Source organism: Seriola aureovittata, chromosome 1, assembly GCF_021018895.1.
Source record: "Seriola aureovittata isolate HTS-2021-v1 ecotype China chromosome 1, ASM2101889v1, whole genome shotgun sequence".
NCBI lineage: Eukaryota > Metazoa > Chordata > Actinopteri > Carangiformes > Carangidae > Seriola > Seriola aureovittata.
In genome coordinates, this window is record NC_079364.1 from 4,563,403 (window position 1) to 4,584,352 (window position 20,950).

The window sequence follows — 20,950 nt, forward strand, 5'->3', positions numbered from 1 at the left end:
TCACCTCTTATTAAAAGTTATTTACCGTCACATGCTGAACATTTAAAATGCAGCTCAGTTTGATGAAGCGTATAAACTGTTTGAAGGAAAAGGGCAATTAAAAGAAAACAGAACAGGAAAACTCAGCAGTAGTTTGAGGGGAGCGGGTTTTCCTCTTGTTGTTACAGATGCTGGCCAGAAGGTGGGGCCATTGCATTGTTTCAGAGAGCAGCTGGTGTGGGGGCAGGTGCAATGCAAACAGAATCTGGGATGGGCAGCATGCAAAACCACATCCTAAATCCAATTTCAAGGTGCATCATCACAGAATTTGACACTGCATGCTAAAGAAGAGGCAAAACGTAAACGCAAACAGACTTGAGGGCATCACAGCGAACGCAGACTGAAGCTAAATTTCAACGGCACATTGTCATATTGTAGAAACGCATTCCAGCCACTGAACCCTCCTGTGTTAATTATTAATGTCACATTATATGGGGGGGGATGTGCTTGTCAAGCAAACCCACACACACACACATACACACACACACACGAGTACACACACTTACTTAAGGGTTATCTAAAGGTCTTTCACAGCCCATTTAGCAGGCTTGCCAAATGAGGCGCACTGCCAGACAGACAGGGCCGTCCGAAAATGGAGCCAGGAGCTTTAGTCCCTATCTGCTCAACACTACCACTCATGCATATTAGATAGTGCTTGTAGTAGAGATTGCCCTTAATCACAGACAAAGAAACAACATGAGACTCCTTACAGTACAAAAGAAATGTTATCCTTGATTAGGGGCAATTTCTACCTTCCTATTTCCTGGAATGGGACGGGACAGGAGGTGAGGTGGAGGAGAGAGAGGGAGGAGCAAGAAAACAGAAATGCAGAAGAAGCTGACCTAGAGGTCTTTTTCTGACCAAGGGAAAACTTGAGTAGTTTACTCTGAGACCCATCCCTAGAGGAGAAGAGAGGAGAAGAGGGATATGGAAGAGGACAGAGACGGAGAGATCAGGTTTACAGTTATAAATGACAGGAAGTGTGAACAGGAAGATAGAGATGACAAAATGATGGATTAGAACAGCAGAAACAGCAAGAAAGTGAAGAATACCGAGACAAACCCATTCACCCAGTTCCAAGGTTACATTCCTAGTGTTTCCAGTTTGCAGGGTTTTCATAAATGAGCACCGCGAGCCTCACCTGGACTGCATCTCGGCCTGCGCTGCTTTCTGGGCTGTAAGGGCAGGAGTCCCATGCGGAGAGTGGCTAAGCTGGGCCGGGGCGCTGCTCTGCTGGCTCAGGGGAGGGTGTGCGCTCTGGGACTGGGCGGTGGGTGGGAGAGAGGGCTGGGAGTTCTGCCGCTGGGCCTGCTGCTGCTGCTGTTTGTAGCGGGACAAGCTGAAGAAGAGGCCGAGGATGGCTTTCAGATTACCATTCCGAATCTCTGTCAGGGAGAAAGGACAATGTGGGATATTAAAGAGGAAAAGACAGATGATGTGAAGAAAGGAAAAAAAGGGAGATAGATGACAGCAGAACAGAGTATTACTAAATGACAGCTGCTGGACTGATCTGTGCTAAGAAACTAAAGCTAAACATGCGACAGGACTTTCTTTTACTGGCTGTCATGTCTTATTGATATATTGTTGTGATAATGACTCATTCCATAAGCCATTACCTGACTCACTAGCTCCTTCATCTGGCATTGACGCAGTTAAGTGAACAGTGAGTATTCAACTTCAGCATGAAAACACATATTCACATATACAATCCAATTTGCTTTCTGCCTTCAGTTCTCCAGTTCATCTGAATTACATGATCCTGGACTGCAAGAGGAAAGTCACAAGAAAATACTTCGTCTGACAGAGCCGAGAACTGACCCCATGTCTTTCTCTCTGTCAGAGATATCACTGTTCACCGATCCACTGCTCTGCCCAATGAAAACACTATCAGTATTAGTAGAGTTACTAATATTGTTTTTATGTTTCCCTGTGTGAATAATAAACACAATTGTGCACTGTTAATTTTCTGGTACATTAGCTCTATGTATGATATAATCAGTCCCTCGCAAGTCAACATGTTTTCACGTACTGTCTGTTATTAATCTAGTGTGTCCTGACGAGAGAGTCTGCCAATATAAATGACTCTGTGACACAGTGCCACTCTGAATCTTTTTTTTTTCTGGGTATCGGTCTACCGCCCTTTTTCCAGTGAAAGCTGAAGTGCAGGAGTCCAGCTTACCTTCTGCAGACAGACCCTGGATGTTGACTCCTTTGGCTGCCAGGAAACTGAGGCAGGCATCAATGTTCTCAATCTGGGCAGAGAGACACGGACACAGCTGTAAGACACTACATCCTGCACATTTCCATTCAGATTTGCATATTTGTATAATGTGAGGAAGCGTGTTGGTCTGTCTTTTGCACGCTTCTCCTCAGAGCATAATGTCAAAAATGAAAGTGAACTTCTACAGGTCTATCTAGAAAGGGAAGTTGGCAGCACAGAATGTACTAACCTGTAAGAAATTTCAGAAAAGATGTGCTGGACATCAACACCGACAAGAATGAAATGTTGGGGGATACAGATCGTATATCCTTCAATATTCATTGATTCAATAATGTTGGAGCAGTGAAAGATGGGCTGCTATGATGGGAAACTAAATCTGTGTATGTTTATTAGATTTCCTTTGGCAGCAAATACTTGTTTCATGCCAGTAAGCATACGTTTGAGATCTTAGAGAGTTGCCAGCATACGTCTGCTAAGGCCTCACAATCTGCATCTGGATGCACATCTGCATCACAATGCACATAACAGGCAATCACACTGATTGACTGATGGGAGTCATAATTTTTGGAGAACATATGAATCTTGTTCAGAAATATTTGAACTTTGTACAAGGATGATTTAAGCCAAATTTCAAGTGAGTCAGACTTAAGACGACCCTATAACTCGCTTGCATAATTGCCTGAAACAGATGTCAAATGGGCTACACTTACAACCAATTACACGGAAATGTGAAATGAAATGAAAACAAAACAAAAAATAACAAAACAAATTAATATTGTTTGTTTTCACCTGATGTCATTTAAATCTGTACAAAGGTTTGGAGACATCAAGCTGAAAAACAACAGCACCAGTGATGGAAAGTTGTAGGAAAGCTTTAATGTGACTGACTGTTCATAACGTGCTGTGCAAAGCTCGGAAAGTAACTAATGACCACATGGTGACATAGTCAAAACAGGATTCAAACCAATGTTCGTCAGTAGAGCTACAGGGAAGTTAACCATCTATACCGACTCAGTTGCTATGACAGCAGCCCTGGCAACCTGAACAGACTGCTGAGCTGTCACTGGACTGCGAGAGGATTTGATAGGCAGACGGGCTTTGTTCAGAGCCCGAGTGAGCCATTATGCACGGAGCCTGCTGGCTGGCCCACGTAATCACAAAGTAAACCACATAAAACAAGTCATCAAGCAGAGTCACTGCAGATGAATGATTGTGCGATCAAAGTTTACCAACTGTTGTTTTCAATGAGCAAACACACCAGGTACAACACAAAAGATATCAATGTGGCACGGCCGTTAGTCTCTCATGTTACATACAGTGGTGGGTATGAGGTGATACTGTAGGCAGGGCAATTAACTAAAGAATCGACTGTGAAATAGGCATTTAAAAGCATTTTACAGTATGCACAAAGGTTAAAGAGGTGCTAAATCGTCTTTAGTATGACATTTATTACAAGATTTACAACACACAGAGGCTAGTCTGCAACAATACACTCACAACAACAACCCCATTTTGAAAGTATAACGGGTTAAATGTAATCTCACAGGAGAGGGAGTAGAGATATAGAGCAGTGATACCTCACAGTTGTGTGTGGTTTCTAAACTAAAATACATATGAACTCTGTCCTTTGTAAACGAGGCCGGCTGCGGGCTACAACCGGGAGGGTCCCGCTCTCGTAAGATTAATGACATGATTACACTTAATATGCAGCGACTAAATATAGCCTGACCTACAGCTCCCTCTGTGCTTCTCCTGTTGGGAAGTATCCGGCTGTGAGGTGAGAAGCTGAAGTAGCAGCTCATTTACATCTGCCTCTATTAAACTACGCCAACGTCTACTGACTGCACACACTGTAGGTAATTCTGCTTGAGTACAACTAAATCCATTCATTCAGATAAACAAAGCCCATGTAACATCCTCTACTGATGTTACTAAATACTATTTACGTTCGCTGCTGTATTGCTATTAGTTACATTTCCTATCAGATTACTATAACATCTACCATATTAGTTTAGTTACATCCACTACTGTATCACTGTTAATTACACCCCCCAGCAGTTTATACACCATAGATTTATAGTTTATTTATAGTTAAATCTTAAAACCATCACCACATTACTATTAATTACACCTACTACTGTACTGCTATTACTTCCTTCAATACCTTAAAATTAATAGTTACATCCTTTACCATATTAATATTAGTGATGTTCATAACTGTGTGCAACTAACCAGATTCTCACTTGCTACATCCACCACCAGATAATAACTGTATCACTACCAGATTTACTGACACCCAAAACCAGACTGTTACTAACTACAGCAACTACCAAACTATTAGTTATTATATTGACATAATACTTGCTTGATTACTTCTTCCTGCATTGCCTTCATGACCATATTGTTATCAATAAATTTACTACATGAATCGACTCCCAGTTTAAACTACATGCCTGTCTGAGCCGCTTCAGTGTGTGAAGCGGCCAATGGTCTTCCGGTCACAGATTGAGTCGAAACAGCAGTGCTGCCCCTGCTGTCACTTCCGTGACCTCTGACCCCAAAAACAGCTGTTAGAGGGGCTGACACATGGTGGTGGAGGTGATACAGCAGAAAACATGGGAACAGGAGGAATGCAGACTATGGTCCTCTCTGGATACCAACAGCGCCTTAAAAATAAACCTCTATGAAACAGCCCACTGACATACCCAGAGACTTTCTTTAATACCCCGGGCCTAAAACTTCATCTGAGTGACTGAAACCCCCCCCCCCTCCCCTACTGCCCCAAATTCCCTGGTATAGTTGTTGCTTAAATAGCAGTAGCCCGAAGAAAATATGCTTCATTAAGAGACCCCATCACAAATGCCAGGCCCGTCCTGCTGAGATGCACCCCAGCCCCGCCTCTCAGGAAGTATAAATACCGAAACCTCTAGCTATTTAAAACCTGTGGAGACCAGAGCTCAGAAAAGCCAGAGTAACACTGTTCTGTCACAATCTACCATCAGCTGCAGAGCCTGAGATCTTACTCTGTTTTAAATAGAAAGATCAATAAACAAACTCCAAGTTTAACTTCTGAATAGAGCAACTCTTTCTCTATGACCTGAGGTCGCTGGATTCCAGATTTTAATCTTTAATTGTACAGGACTCATCTCTGTGATAGTCAATACATTCCATTAGTTACTGTGGGATCTAAAGTTGTAATTTAGTTTTTTGGCAGGACGCCCTTGTGGCCTTAAGACAGTGTTCATGTAATCACAACTTCCCAGGTTCGAGTCTGCTCAGAGATCTGTACAAGCCGTTCCTCCTCTTTGTGGAAGCAAAAATAAAATGACGAAACCATCGTGAGTTAAAGGTTTACCGAGACACCTTCACTTGACATTTGTACAGTTATCAGCAGGAATAATAAAACTTTATTACTGGACAACAACAGGAAACTAGAAACGCAATTTGTTTCACGACTGTAGAAGTCATTCAGGGCTGAGTTCACCTTTTCAGGTTAATTTCTTGGCTCATTAATCTTCTGTTCTCCACAAACTTCGAGTTAAAGTTTCAGCACGAAGCCAAAAGAGTGAGCAGCTGACCACCAAATCAAAACAATACGAAATACCTCTAAACAATCTCAGAGAGAAATCCACACGTTAAACAAATCACCTCCAGCTCTGGGTGACACCATGCCTACACCTGGACCTGAGGGGAAGCTCCTACCTGCCTGGATGTATGATCTGTTCCTGCAGTGTGACCGCTCTGCCTGGCTTCACACCTCCATCCACGCCACCGTCACCTCCCGCTCTGCTCCGGCTCCCAGCAGCAGCATGGGGCCAGCCAGCCACACAGCCCTCTGAACAAACACTACCTCCCATCACAGGGATACTATTGTTGTTGTGTGTGTGTGTGTGTGTGAGGCAGCGAGAGAGAGAGCTAGAGAGAGAGAGCGAGAGAGAGAGAGGGAGGGAGGGAGTGTGACCACGAGTGTTATGTGTCTGAAGCAGGATATGACAGATTGGAGCTTTTGAAGACTGATACCGAGGTTGATATTTTTAAACCAAAGTTGCCGACAGACAATCTCAAGCAATCGTTTTCTGTATTTAAATTTGACTGTTTTCATGTCAAAACACAAAAAAGTAATTAGTGATTTGCTCATAATCTTATTCTCAAAAAGCCTCTAAACAGCATCATGAGAATGGAGGAACCCAGAGGCTCAACTTACTGTAGCTAGACTGTTGTTGCCGTAGGTCTGTGAAACCCATGGAGACAAGGTCTGTGATACTGAGCTATAAAAATAAGCCTGACTTATGTAATACTTTAAGTGTTCAGCAGTTACTTCAACCACACCACCACAGCTATTCAATACTTATGATCTAGGATTCACATCTACCTCATAAATGATAATTCTGGTTTATTACAGCTTCATTCTTATTTTTGTAGTTGCCTAAAGCAGTTGTTGCAGATCTGGGAACATGGTGACAGTTTTAGGACAAGGACCAGAGCCAGTCACACAGTCAGACAGGATGTCAAACAAAGTTCATACAGATTATCTAAACAACTTTATTCGGAGGTAAAACTGGAAGTGAACGCAACAAAAATGTCCCTCGTTGCACAGGAAAGCATAGAAGGTTAAAGCTTAACCAGAAGTCAGTCTGTAGGCTGGGATGGATGTTTACAACAGTCAATTTGCTCAGTAATTTTAAACATTGTCTTTCTTTTCTTTTTCTTACAAGTTATCCTAATCTGGAGGTTCGCTTGAAACCAGTCTGCTCATCTCGTGCCCACAGATCTCAGCTACTAACTTGGTGAAATGAATGTTATTATTACTGATAGAAACTACAGGAAAATCCACAAAAATAAGCAGCAAGTCATAATAAACTGGAATTATTCTTTAAAAGGTGATTTAATTCCCAAAGGTCATTGATGAGGTATTCAGAAACCCAATGGTGTAAAGTTCTGGTTGGTTGATATCTAATATTTCAGACAAAACAATATGTTGCAGCTCTGATCTATTGGTCTGACTGTGTGACAACAGCCGCTTCATTGCCAAAAGCTCCGTCATTTGACTTTCTGACTGTTTCCTGTTTCTTGTGGAATCTGCTCACGTAGCGCAGCTGTGAGACAACGTGTTGTGTCTGTATGTGTGTGTGTGTAACTGTAGATGTGTCTGTATGACTATGTGATTACATCTGTCAGAATCTGCCCACACACACTTTCAGTCTCTCTGGAGGTTTTTTCGCAGATTACAGCAACAAGCTCACCTGCACAGCTCTAAACATTCACTTCAGTAATTCTCACTTGCCTGAGAAATGTACGCAGAGGTTTCGACACCTCGGAGAAGTGCCGGTTTTCACTGTTTATTGACAAAAAGGAGGCAGCAGCAGCATCTGTGACAGACATACGATGACGTAGAGTCCCACTCATCCCCTGTAGGCAGCATATTCTCAGTTATTGCTTCTGCACATGCAAATTCACAGATTAACGTCTGTCGTCACATTATCTTCACAGTGTGCACGCTCTCTTTTAATTTATCACATCTAAAGAAGTTTCTTATCTCCTACACTTACCATTCTTTAATAACTGTTATGTCGAGCTGACGCTAAGTGCTCTCACCAACAAAAACAAAAATCTCCCCTGGCTACATCAACATTTCCCTGCTGAACTGTGTACAGAATGATTAAGGCAAAGCTGCTTTAATTTGAAAAAAACACCTTTGGGCTGTCTCTGCTTGTACAGAAGACTTTTGCAAAAATGTTTTAATTTATAAAAAAAAAAAACAGGCCAAGGTTGAGATTTTCTGGAACGATTTCTTGTATAATTTACTAACTGTTGTGTTATATCTCCTATGAATGGACTAACTGTTGTTGCAACAGATGACTTACTTATGCAACAAGCGAGCATAGTGTGTCAGTGTGTATGTACAAGGAGTGGACAAAATAAGATGAACACCTTGCTGTACATCATGTGCCCACCCCTCTGTCACAGATTATCAGAAGCTTCACAGAGGTGTCTTTAGTTGCAGGGCTGTTGTATTGAATTGCACGGTTCTGTCAAGTGTTTTCTATTATTCCCCCCCATGTTGTTGCCCATGGTCCAGCAGCCTCCATGTGACAGACAAACTCCCTTCAGGATCAATAAAAGTTGAACGTTCTGATTGGGGTTTTGGTATATTTGGTTGCTTAGAAACAGTAACTGTGATTGCTCATTTGCTTTCAGTCCATCATGTGATCACCTGGGTTCTGACCAGCTGACACGGATTTCTGTCTCTCTCTCTCTCTCTCACACACACACACACACACACACACACACACACACACACACACACACACACACACAAAGTACCTCTCCCTTTGATCAAACATTAACCAGCCTGTTGAATCATTAATAAAACATGGTTTTGGGACTCGTGCTGCTTACCTGTGAGAAGCTTCACCATCTCAAAAACACTAAAATGAATCTGTGTCAAACCTGCAGCCATCTACCCACCAGTCTGAATCTGTCTGCACTGTAAAGACTCCTGACGCAGCAACACTACAAAGAGACACGTGTAACTGTGAGCACTCAGGTTAAAAACTAGGTGTGTTCTGATCTGCTCAAAACTGTGCGACACTGCACCTTAAGGTGAACCAGAGTGAATGATAAATAAAATCTCTATTGTCAGGGCATGTTAACACACCGACACACACTCACAGAGTATCAGCGAAGTGCGAAGAGCTGAATTCCTATCATTCTGTGACGGATGTTTCCTTCACACGCCTGGTCCTGCTGGTTTCTACCTGTGCGGCTGTCTGTCAGTCTGACTGACACAAAGTGACGGGGAGAGGAAACAGCCTTCCCTCTCAAAACCTTTTTGCAAATACAAGCCCAGACTCTTTTACTCTCCATCTCATCGTCAATATCAACTAGAGAAGCATATTCTAAAGCACTACGTAAATATACTGTATATGTGATGGATTATCTATACATTTATATAGATAATAATTAATATATAGTGTCCAGAATCTCATCTAACGAGTATCAGTGGAATTTAAAAGGTCAGTTCATCCAAATGTCATAAAAGATACACGTATTTTCTCATTTACACCATGTGGATCTGTCCATGCAGAAAATGTTGCTTTTATTTGTCCCCTATACAGCGGAGCTGAAATTAATTTAATTTGTAGTGATTGCAGCAATGAAAAATTCAATTTAAAAATATAATAACAACTTCTCTGACGAATCAGTCCTGGCACTCAGCCCTGACAACACTCTTCATTTGAAGCACTGTGCGATAATGAAATAGTCCCTTTAAATTCTCAATAATATCTGAGGTGAAAAGTGGATTAATAAATGAATGCACTGCCGGATTTTAATGGCACTGAATGATGTGAGGATAATGAAATCATTTCTTGTTAGGCCTTGCTGGATTTCCCAGCTCCTAGCAGGTGAAATATCTCATTCATTTCAGAAGCTGCTGCCTTAAACATGCGATTCTTGGCTGAGACACCAGTGCATGTTTGTTTGTGTGTCTCTGTGTGTGCGTGGCATCCTGTGTGTGGTTTTAGCAGCTCAGTGTCAAATCAACACTCTCGCTCCGGGCTGAACCCACGCAGACAGACACAACCACACACACAACCACACACAAACAACCACACACACAACCACACACACAGACGTTCTGACTGGGTGGCAAAGGAATGACCCGATGATGGGGGTCCGTTTAACGAGGATGTGACAGTTGTAAAAACAGCCACTCACTTTGGCCTGGATAGCCGGCATGCTAATCAGTTAGCATGAATGTGAGGTGAGAGTGCTACAGTTTATTCCAGCGATGGAGCTTATTTCCATGTTTATTCGTTTAGAGACGGGGGTTAAGTTAAGTGACGGTAATTGGCAGCAGCTTTGGAAGGTTTGGGGGAATGAAAGCAATGAAATCAAGTGCAGCAAAAGTGGGCTGTCGTACTCCTCCATCCCAGCTGCCGACTCCACTCTCAGGACCTGCGTGTGTTTGTTTTGACAGTACTACAAAACACAAAGCAGACATTTGCATAATGGCTGCGGTTGCACCTGCCCTTAGCACTGCTTGACTGCTTCAGATTTTGCTTTAAAGCTGACAGTCTTACTGAGATTATACACAGCGATCCAAAAATACTCACATACACACACACACACACATCTGAGCTTATCTGTGCAAAATAAAAGCAGATTTTGAAAAACCACCACGCAACAAACGACATTGCACTGCTTGAATGGACACTAATCACCATCTCTGAAGATTCAGGTCACAATCACAAATATATATTTGGAAGCACTTGATTTGTCCCAGAGGAATCCAGCAATCTTCTTGTCTTTAAAAATAAAAATCATCTGTGTTTGCAGATGACAGCGGGGTTGGATGTGATGCTGATAACAGCACAACAAAACTGAGAGAGAGAGACGCCCAGACCACTGAGACCAAAGAGCGTAAAACGCTCAATTACTGGTGACTTGGGGGGCGTAAACAGAGCTAATGGGAAAGGCCTAATTGATAGTGAGCGGGAAAAGGAGTAAAGAGGGAGGCGAGCCATTTTTAAGATTGTATAGTATTAGTGTATTTAGGTGGTAAACAGAGAAAAATCTATAGCAAATCAAAATTCAACAGAGGTAACACGAGTCCATGTGTTTGTTTGCAATGAAGAGGAAAGGTCCAGGGATCAGCTGTGCTTCCACCTACTCCTCCTCAGTTGTTAGCTATGGGTGTGTATGTCTCTCTCTCTCTCTCTCTCTCTCTCTGGTGCTTTGAAAGGCTTCAGTAGCCTGGCAGGTGGCCAAAAATAGCCCCCTCAGCTGGCACACTGGCCCAATTTATGACCCCTCACATTCAGCGGAGGGCAGCCCTGCCCCGGGACTGTCGGCTCGTTTCCCACAGAGAACACAACACTGTGACAACACCGAAATCCCACCAGCAGCGTTAGGAAGGGAATCCCACTTACATACCTGCTAAATGTCACTGCAGACAATAACCCGTCATAACTGGCTTCAAGTATTTTCTTTGTCATCGGCGCTGATGCTCCCTGCCTGCTCTCACTCCCGGAGATGGGAGGAATGCCGTCTCCTTTGCAAGTGTAATAAGATGAGGCAAAGCTGGCCCCAAAAACCAAAGCCTGCGATGCTTTCAACTGAGCGGCAACTGCCAGAAGTCTAAGCCAGAGGTTTCACGAACAGCAGCCCGCAAGACCACAAGAGTAAAAATAAATGGACTAACCATCCCCATCTACAACTGTTCACCAGTGACTCCTGCACCACAGCTCTGAGGGCGGGCCACACGAGGCAGCGGGACGGGACATCAGGAAGTGTGTAACTTCAGACAGAGGTAAATTTCACAACGTTCTGCCAAAACAAACCTAAAAGGTCACTTACCATCTGAGAACGGCTCTTGGGACAGCCATTGATATCATCAATCTTCTCATTGGCTGAGGAGAGACACAAAGAGGAGGCAGAGACAGAGAGGTAGAAGAAGAGAGAATGAAAACTCTTGTCAGTTGTGTTTGGTTAATGTAATCCTCTCTTTTATTTCCACTGGAGATCCCGGTGTGTGTGTGTCCCAGACAGTTTCTGGCTGAGTGAGGAGAGCAGAGGTGTTCGTGCTGGTGACTCTGACCCCCCTCCCACTGAGACATGAAACACTATCTGGTCACAGCAAATGGGGACGGGGCCACTGGGGGCCCGACCGGGATGGGAGTGTTGTGCTCCTTCTTTTCAGAGGGGGCGTGTGTGAGTGTGTGTGTGTGTGTGGTTGGTGTCAGGGATTCCTCCCGTTCATTAGAGACCCAGCCCACAGCAGCTGAGACACTGCCGTCAGCTCACAGCTGACAACTGTGCCAACAGCACAGCCTCCTGCATCAGGAGGCACGGTGGGGCCCACAATGCAGCTCCGCCTCAGGACCACGAACCATATCACCTCCACTCCTACCTCCTGTGGTGAATAAAATCAATGCTACCCAAACGTGAGATTTTTAGTGATGTTGTAGGAGGTAAATTAACCAGTTAAAAGAGGGAAAAAACATTTGTGTTGAAAAAAATGCTGCTGCTTTAAAGTTTATTTTATTGTACTGTTCTTATCTTTTCTATTATATTTGGTTTCTCATAATTAAAAGCCAAATGTGGCAGAGAGATATCAGTTACTCTGCAACGACGAAAAGTTTAATAAAGTTAAATTTGAAGAAAATTACCAGTAAAGAGGTGCAGTGATGACCAGATGAAGGGCAGATGCATTCAACTGATTTTTATTCTGTAAAATAAGTTGTGACTTTAACTCCTCGCTAGTACTTCCCCTGTGCTGCATCTACACACATCCCTGTCTATTTACTGGGTTTTAATGATCCCTGGCAAACTGTATTTTAATAAAATGTATTGTTTTGATTTAATATATTAGCAAAAACATAGGAAGTAGCATTTCATAGCCTCAACAAATATGTTAACATAATAAAATGATGAATGATTTAACACATACTGTTTGGTAGGGTTTGTGTGCTTCCTGAAAAATGCACACTGTGGTTATGACACCCACAAAAGACAGCTGCTCTGTAATTTTGAGAAAGACACTTAAACTAAAAATAAAAAATATGTTTCCAAAATAAAAAAGACAATAACCAAACCAGCAGCCAGTCTGTCTCAAGGCTGGATTATTTGAGTAAAGCCTCCCAAGAATGAGAATTGAGAAAAAACTAAATGTATTAAAAAGCTACAGGTTTGGCTGAAATGCGTTGGACAGATTATCCTCTGGGTTGTTCAGTAGAACTTGATGATGACCTCGATCTGGATGGTTTTGCTCCACCAACATCCTGACCTTCAGTGTGTAACAGTCAAACGGTTAAACAGGTGCCATATCCGATCGGGCCTTTGTCCCATTATGGCTGTTCTGACACCAGCCGGCCGCTCCGGTTTCACCAGCGACTGTGTGGTGTGAGGTTTCCCCAGAGGACGAGGGAGCAGAGCAGAACAGGTGAATAGACGGTTCTGGTTTGTGTTGTTTTAATGTGAGAGCAGTGGTCAGCTGTCGGAGCGTATATATTGCATGTGGACTGGATGTTGTGTGTGTGTGTGTGTGTGTGTGTGTGTGTGTGTGTGTGTGTGTGTGTGTGTGTGTGTGTGTGTGTGTGGTGGTGGTGGTGGTGGTGTGGTGTGGTGTGGTGTGGTGTGGGGGGGTGGGGTTGTGGATGATGGGGATGATGCTGTGGCACTTTTCAACCACAGGAACGTTTTCAGGAACTCAGGAACTTCAGCTGTATTTTGACTAATAAATCCTAATGACAAAGTCTCCTCTCAAAAAGAGGAACTTTCTTGATGGTCCAGGAATAATCAGGTTCAGTGTCGGCAGATTTAACGGTTTTATAATAGATCAGAAAAATAAAACCAAAACTATCCGCAGATCATTGATACTTTGAGGACGGGTGGATATTTATACTGTCCACATCTTTACATCCCCTTGTCAGCATCCATTCAAGCATCACAGTAATTGACTCTGTGTTGTTTTCTCATCTCTGCCGTCACTTTTAATTAATCATCATTTAGATCTGCTCGACACAATAACGTGTAACATAACTTTTAGTTCCTGAGTTTAGTTCCTGGGACCATATGAAGAAAGGGTGACTGATTCCACTACATCAAGTTCAGCTACTCGACAGTCCTCGTCCAGGTATGCAGGCTGGAATAATCAGGAAAACCCAAACAGACACCATCATGGCAGGTAGCTGGAGCCAGTATAGAAAGTGATGGCATGAGAAGAGGCATTCTAGCATGTGATGTAAATACATTTCAGTACATTACGTCTGTATAAAATGTCCTATGATGTCTGATCTAACTAAAAAAAAAAGCAGAATCACATGCAACAGCTGCAGTACGAGAACAGTGAGACTCTTCATGGCAAAGGAAGGATGATCTGGGTCAGAAACATGAGGGAGAAGCTGAGAGCACACAGTCAGCGCTGAGTCACCAGTCAGCTGGTGTTGGCCTTGAGGCCGTCGGCAGAAGAAATGACAGGCTGTGGACGGCCGGACGAAATGACAAGACTGATGATGATACACATGAGGTCGAGGGTCAAAGACACAGAAGGACGGCACACTTTTCACAGCCCGCACTATAGGTTGAATACCTTCATAGTCAACTGCTGTTGAAGAATTACAAACTTTTCTAACTCATTCAGGGTCACGAGAAACATTGAAAACACAAGTGTAACTGATGTGTATTCACGAAACAGTGTCTATAACAATGAGACTGTAATCAACATAGAGCAGGAAAGACCTTACAGATTAGTTAAGAAATATGCTTCTTCATCATAAGGACTGTTTATCTCTGTGCCTCCTGTATTTTCTTTGTGTTCTTACAAAGTATTTTCTATTTCTGATTTGTCTTCACTTTGTATGAACGACATATTCCTGCCACAACTTTCAGTAAGAATCACACAAGTCAAGTGATACTGAAGAAGTCTAAAGAAGTCTAAATCCTACCACTTCTTTAAGTTAACTCATGAAGCTGAGAGGAAACCTCAGGGCAATGGATTTTAACTTCTACACTTGAGTTTTGTTCTGACTCTTTTGGCATCCTCTGGAAGAAATGATTTCCCTTGTGCAGCACTAAATAAACTAATCTTTGCCAGATTCATACTGAAATTGACGTTGTCACATCAGATAATTAAGAAAATGGATTTCATTTGACTTTGTCTTGCAAAAGAAAATCTTGTTATTTGATGACGATGTCCCTGTTTGTAAGAGAAACTGCAACTATTTGTTCGGTAAAGGTCAGTCAGATCTTTAAACGTAACTAGTGACGTGTTCCACATTTTTTCAGCAACCACATGATCAGAGCCAGTTTCCTTTTTTCAGATTTTGGAATCAAATGTGTGCTTTCCTTACCTACGACCTGAATGATCTCAGCCAGCAGCACTCCGTCTGTGACGTCTGTTTGCAGGTCCTTGATCAGACGCTTGTGTCCTGACTTGGCAAGGTAATGGTTGGCCCAGTCCGTGTAGATCTGCAGTCAGACACAAACACAAACCGAGGCATTTAGTTATGAGCCAACTGAAAATAAAATCCAATCCAAAACGGGGGCAACCCCATCAGGTCCTCCACGTGTTTCAAACTCCATAAACACTTGAAAACTACAAAAGGTATAAATGGTTGAAGCAAATTTACGACTCTAATAAAATAACAACATGGTTGAATGGGAGCAGAGTAGCCCTCTTTCTTTTGTTGGGCTCCGATCTGGCATATATCCGCGTGGTATTCAAATTGGGGCCATTGTGTTCAGCCGGGGCATTCATCTCAGAGCGCACGGCGGCTGTTTTCAATGGGCCATGCTGACATCACTCTCTGGGGACAGAAAAGACCCTTCACTGCCTGGGGGAAGGAGAGGAGCAGGGGGGCAGAGCAAGCATCTGAATAATCTGAATAGCTTCCTTCATAATTAGTTGCCAAACTCTCTCTTTTACTCTCTCTCTCCTTCATCAAGAGAAGTGAGTTTCCATTTCTGAGGAGTTTTAAAAAAGGCCACTCAGAGGTTGAAGAGAAGTTTCACAGAACTTTATTCCTAATAAAGAAAGGCGTTATTTTTAAGAAACAGACACTTCATGAATCCGTCTTGGTCTGCAGCTTTGTTAGGCTTGTGTTTAAACTGCAGAAAACTCTGTTTGACAAGTGCAACTTCAGAACAGCTTCGCCCCCCGCAGGGATGTGAAACATGTGCGACAGCTTGGCTAAATAAAGACACCTCTCCCTCTGTGTCTCACTCTCGTTTTCACACAAACTCAGAAGCTGTTACTGTATGCCAGCCTGGTGAAAAGATGACACAAGAGAGACAATCAGTACGTTTAAGTAACCGGGTTACCGTCTGCTTTCTGCTGCAATCTCATTTCCTCGGTGTCATGAAACAAGAACAAGAAATGCCACTTCAGTAAAGGATGATATGAACCTGAATTTACTCAGCAAGATTTCCTCCTGGAGAAAGCAGATTTTCTTGGCTACTTACACGTTACCAGGTTTCAGATTTTTCGCATTGTTTACCTTTAGGGGAGACTGGGGACGGTTGCAACACTTTTTGCATTTCTCTCAGTTACTCAGAGACTATTTGGACCCGACCAACCAAACTTTTATATATTAAAATTACATCTGTCTGCTGATCACCCATACCAGACAACTGTCCCAATGGATCAGGGACAGTTGCAATATCTTGAAAATACATTAATTCATTGTTTTTTAGTCTCAATAAGCATAGTATTCTGAAAATAAACATCGTTTTATAATAATATTATAGTACTATTGATCATTTTAATAAAATTTATTGAGTTCTGTTTTGCATAGAATATAGGCCTAACTCAAAATAGGCACAAGTTATCTATTTTATTGCTTATGATGAACAGAACTGGGAATTATATTATAAGGCCGTGAAAGGCTTACAAAATAATTCTCAAAATAACTTGTTTGATTTATTCTCTTAGGCATTAAAATAAGCAATTATTGTTCCATCTTTTGTGTCAGACACTTTCATTGTAGGGGTCAAAACATTTCAACGACGTAACCATCCAAAGTAGGAGGAGAATGTGCTTATTTGCCAACTGCATGTAAACACTGACTTTACAGTTACCTGGTAACAACTTTTCTCCCGGTGACCTGGTTTTCTCATGTGCATGTAAACTTTCTCATCGCCAAGTGGAAACTAGAATATTAGCCTTTCTCTTGTTACTGTGAAATTCAAGTGCATGCATTAGTGCCGAATGAGCGCGCGGCGTTGTTGAGGTCGAGCCTTAGATCAAAACTTGACACACAACATGCAGGGTGAGGTGTGTGCGACACAGTTGTGACCCTCGCTTCTTTGTGTTGTGCACTGTAAACAGACCTCGGAGTTTCGCTGCCACGCTACTCATCGGATGAATCACCGCCCTCGTGACGGCTTACAACAGGTGTGAGCACTTCAAAGGCACGCACACACATGCACGTACATATAAACATCTTCACGCACAAGCTCAAATGCAAAAGGTTTATGAGAGTACACGACCACACATTAAACACAAAGAGCCTCGGAGCGACGCTTGAATCACACAGGCTGCGTACCCAAACACAAACGCACAGTTATAAAATGAGTGTTGAGTGACACACGGAGCTAAAATAAGCCTCCAAGCATCAGGATTAGGTTCTGAGCTTTCAATTCACACTCTCAGCTGCTCATGCAGAAAAAGGAAGTGCAGTGTTCAGGAGCTTTTGTGTGTGTTTGCTTTCTTTGAAGTAGTTTCGGGCAGGTAAATTGAGGGGTTGGAGTGTAATTAAAAACGAGGTGAAATGGGTAGCTGTCAGTCACAGAGCTGGAAACCACAGGCGGGTCAAAAAGCTTGAGGGATAATGGGGGTGGGGTGGGGGGTGGGGGTGCAGGTTGTGAGAGTTAAGACAAGGGGAAGTGGGCAAGTCGCAACAGGTCACTGTTAAGTCCTGAAAATGTAACTTTTCAAAACAAACTTTGTGTCTGTGATCTGTTCCTCTCAGCCAAAGCACCAGGCCCAGATCGTAAATGTAATATCTCAAACATTGTAAATTTAATTTTAAACACATTTTTAGCAATTTGATCAACAGAGAATTTTTTTTCATACTGGTCAAAAATGACAGAAAAACTAGCCTGAAATTTTTATTGATGCATTCATGTGAGCATCACTGATGTTTGCAGCTGGTAAAGATGCTGCTAATTTGAACTACGTTATGTACTGCTAGATACATTTACCATGCTACTTCATAATCTTTTAGTGATGGTTAAAAGTGCTGTATGTCCCTTGAATTGGAAGCGAGCAAAAGTATATGGTAACATAAAATAGAAATACAAGTATCTCATACTTGTGCTTAACTACAGTACTTGAGTAATGCGTGCACAATCCACTCTCACATCAGTCTCTCTTGTGGTTTTTAAATCTATAACAGATGTGCAACATTCGTGCCTCCAAACAACTCGCAATCACATAAAAAAAAATTATAGCTAATGTTACTGTTACTGCAGATCTTTGCAAATGAAATTTAAGACTTTTTAATACCATCTAAACCCTTTTTTGAGGGAAATCATCTCATTGTTTTTTAAGACTTTTTAAGACCTACAGATACCCTGTAAGAGCAGCTCTTCATCGACTATGAAAGGCCTCGCTCGCAGCACAGATCTCTCACCTACTCTGCAGCTCTACTGAGCATCTTTTTTTTTGTTCTGTTTTTGCATGTTTTATCTCATCGTTTTGGTTTTAGGACAGAGTTACTGTCAGACCATGTCTCACCTCACTCAACAAGCTTATTTCCAGCGGCAGCAGCAGGCAGCTGTTTTCAGCAAACAAGCTCTGATAAACCCACTGTACTGTACACTGTACGCATGGATGCCCAGCACCAGACAGCAAACAGACTGTTGGCGACTACGTTAGCGACTAGCTGGTGGAGAAAGTTGAAAGTCTAGCAGCTAAAGAGTCAGATATCTTTCTCTGGAGTTGGTGGAGATTCATTCATCAGTTGAAGGGAAACACCAGTCCATGAGAATACATATGCTGCTCTGTGCCTGGATGTGTAAATAAGGAATTGCTAGCCAACATGTTAGCCATAACAACCTTATATGGCTTAATGTGTCAGGGCTGGGTGCCCTGCCTCCTAGTGGCCAAATATATCCATCAGTGAAGATTTAACCAGCGATCCTCACAAACTGCAGTTATTAGTCTGATTGGGATTACAATTTAAAGTAAGGAAAAATTCTATATTATGTCATATTTCACACCAGTGGCTTATATATTGTACAATACTATGCAAGATGTCCAATATGGTGATGCAGAATAAAGGAATTAATTACTTGTAACCACAGTGATAAATAAGCGGGACCAAGATCCATCCCACCACAGACCAAATGTTGCAACATGCTTCAGATGCGAAGGCCATGTTATTAATTGAAACCTAAAAAAAACCCATCAAGAATGCATTAATTTGAATCGTTTGTGTTTAACCGCAGATTTATTGGAGCTTCTGTGATCTGAAAATTGCTTGAAGTGCCGGAAAGAGAAACGTAGGACAAGTGGGGGATGATGAGAAGCAGGCATCTGATCTACCGTGAGAGACGTTTTAATAAGCTGTATGGTTACTGAAGAGGAGTATTGACTCCATATTGACTCTATCTATCTATCTATCTATCTATCTATCTATCTATCTATCTATCTATCTATCTATCTATCTATCTAACTATGGCAGTAGTATGTAGTATGACTACTACTTGGCATCTTATTACGATCTTACTCTCCATTACCCACTACACTCATGTCCATATGTCAGCACTGTGAGAGTCAGGGATCCATAACAGTCTGATGTGTGAATGTGATGTACAGATAAATTTTTCTCAAGAGGGAAAATCCCTCCGTTCCCAGAAACTCTGACCCCTCTCCTTGTGGGATTAGGGGTCTTTTTTAGGAGCAGCAAATTGGTGCTGGAGTCAGGGACATTCCCGTCACCAAGAAAGCAACATGACACTGACTCATTCAGTGTCAGGGCCTTATGGAAAATGTCATGTGTGACCTGTCGAGTCTTTGGACTTCCTGCTTTGGGAATTTGTCACCTTCATGAATAAAATCTGGGTCCTGGTTGCATCTCCTCTTTGGTTTTAACACTGACCATCAACAGAGCTGACAGAAAGTATTTGGGTTGGTTAGATTTGCCTGTTGTTCTTTCATTTATACTGATTTCTAAATAGCTGTTTATTTATATTTTTCATTTTGAGAGAACATTTCACAGAAGCTAATAAGGACACAAATAGATAAAGAATGGTCAGTAGCCCGCTCCCTCTAATACTGTACACACAGATAAGCCTGTGTAAATTAACATCTTGACATTTACTGAAACACAATGTCAATTGTCAATTCACAAGGTTGCACTTCAGGAAAACCTGGACCCATGTGCATATTCACCAAATAATGTTCAATTTAAGCCTTCAATAATGACAATCAGTTCTTCAAAGCTTGTGACAAGCAGCGATGAGTCACTCCTTCAGACAGCTGTGTCTTTTTTTCTCCTCACATGAACACACACACATATCTGCTTCACATCCAGCATCCCCACTGCCTCTGCTTGCTGAGTCACCAGGCTGGTGTGCGATGCCTACAGAAGGGCATGACGCACACAGGCCATCCCCGCAGTGCTGGGTCAGCCTGGGCGGGGAGAGGGCGAGGGCAGCCAGGGCCTCACACTGGGAGAGTGCCCTTGAGTTGAAGGGGACTTTCTGAAGAGGGAGGAGTGAAAAGTGAGTTTTCTGTTTTGGTCGGATGGCTCAGCAGCAGAGGCGGCGGTGCAAGTTTAGCGAATGTCACGACATATCATGACGGAGGCTGATTATAGTGTAGGAGGAGCAAAGCAGATGTGCTTTTGTACTTCTTGTGGTCGTGTGTTTGTTTGTGTGTTTGTGTGTTTATGTGTCAGTCAAACTGTCACTCAGCTGAAGCACCCGCTTCAGATTTTTCAGACTTTGCTCTTTCATCTCTGTTGTTGTTTGCTCCGACACTGACTTGTTAAGTGATAACCTGCTGCCAAAGCTAACACTGCAGTGATGTTGACATTCACACGTGTATCTTTACTATTGGAAGAACGATTTTAAAGGTCGAGAAAAACCACATTCATTTTTAGCTTTATGTTGGTGGATATTTTATTTGTCCTGTGGGTTTTGAAATACTTTCACTTTGTAAATCTTGCCTTTCCTTCAAGA

At 42.4% G+C, this 20,950-nt stretch overlaps 1 protein-coding gene across 8 annotated transcripts in view; it reads right to left on the bottom strand.

The window, feature by feature from the left end:
* Nucleotides 1-20,950, bottom strand: part of nav2a (neuron navigator 2a) — a 223,625-nt gene that overhangs the window by 75,643 nt on the left and 127,032 nt on the right. For 6 of the 8 annotated variants that reach the window (XM_056376044.1, XM_056376035.1, XM_056376026.1 and 3 more), the window contains 5 exons: nucleotides 15,115-15,232; nucleotides 11,621-11,673; nucleotides 2,219-2,291; nucleotides 1,181-1,424; nucleotides 882-938 (listed from right to left, as the gene is read on the bottom strand). In XM_056376044.1, the coding sequence (XP_056232019.1) occupies nucleotides 882-938; nucleotides 1,181-1,424; nucleotides 2,219-2,291; nucleotides 11,621-11,673; nucleotides 15,115-15,232 (545 nt within the window). Of the gene's footprint in view, nucleotides 1-881; nucleotides 939-1,180; nucleotides 1,425-2,218; nucleotides 2,292-5,962; nucleotides 5,974-11,620; nucleotides 11,674-15,114; nucleotides 15,233-20,950 lie in introns of those variants that run through there. The other 2 variants (XM_056376017.1, XM_056376078.1) reach the window with 2 other exon arrangements.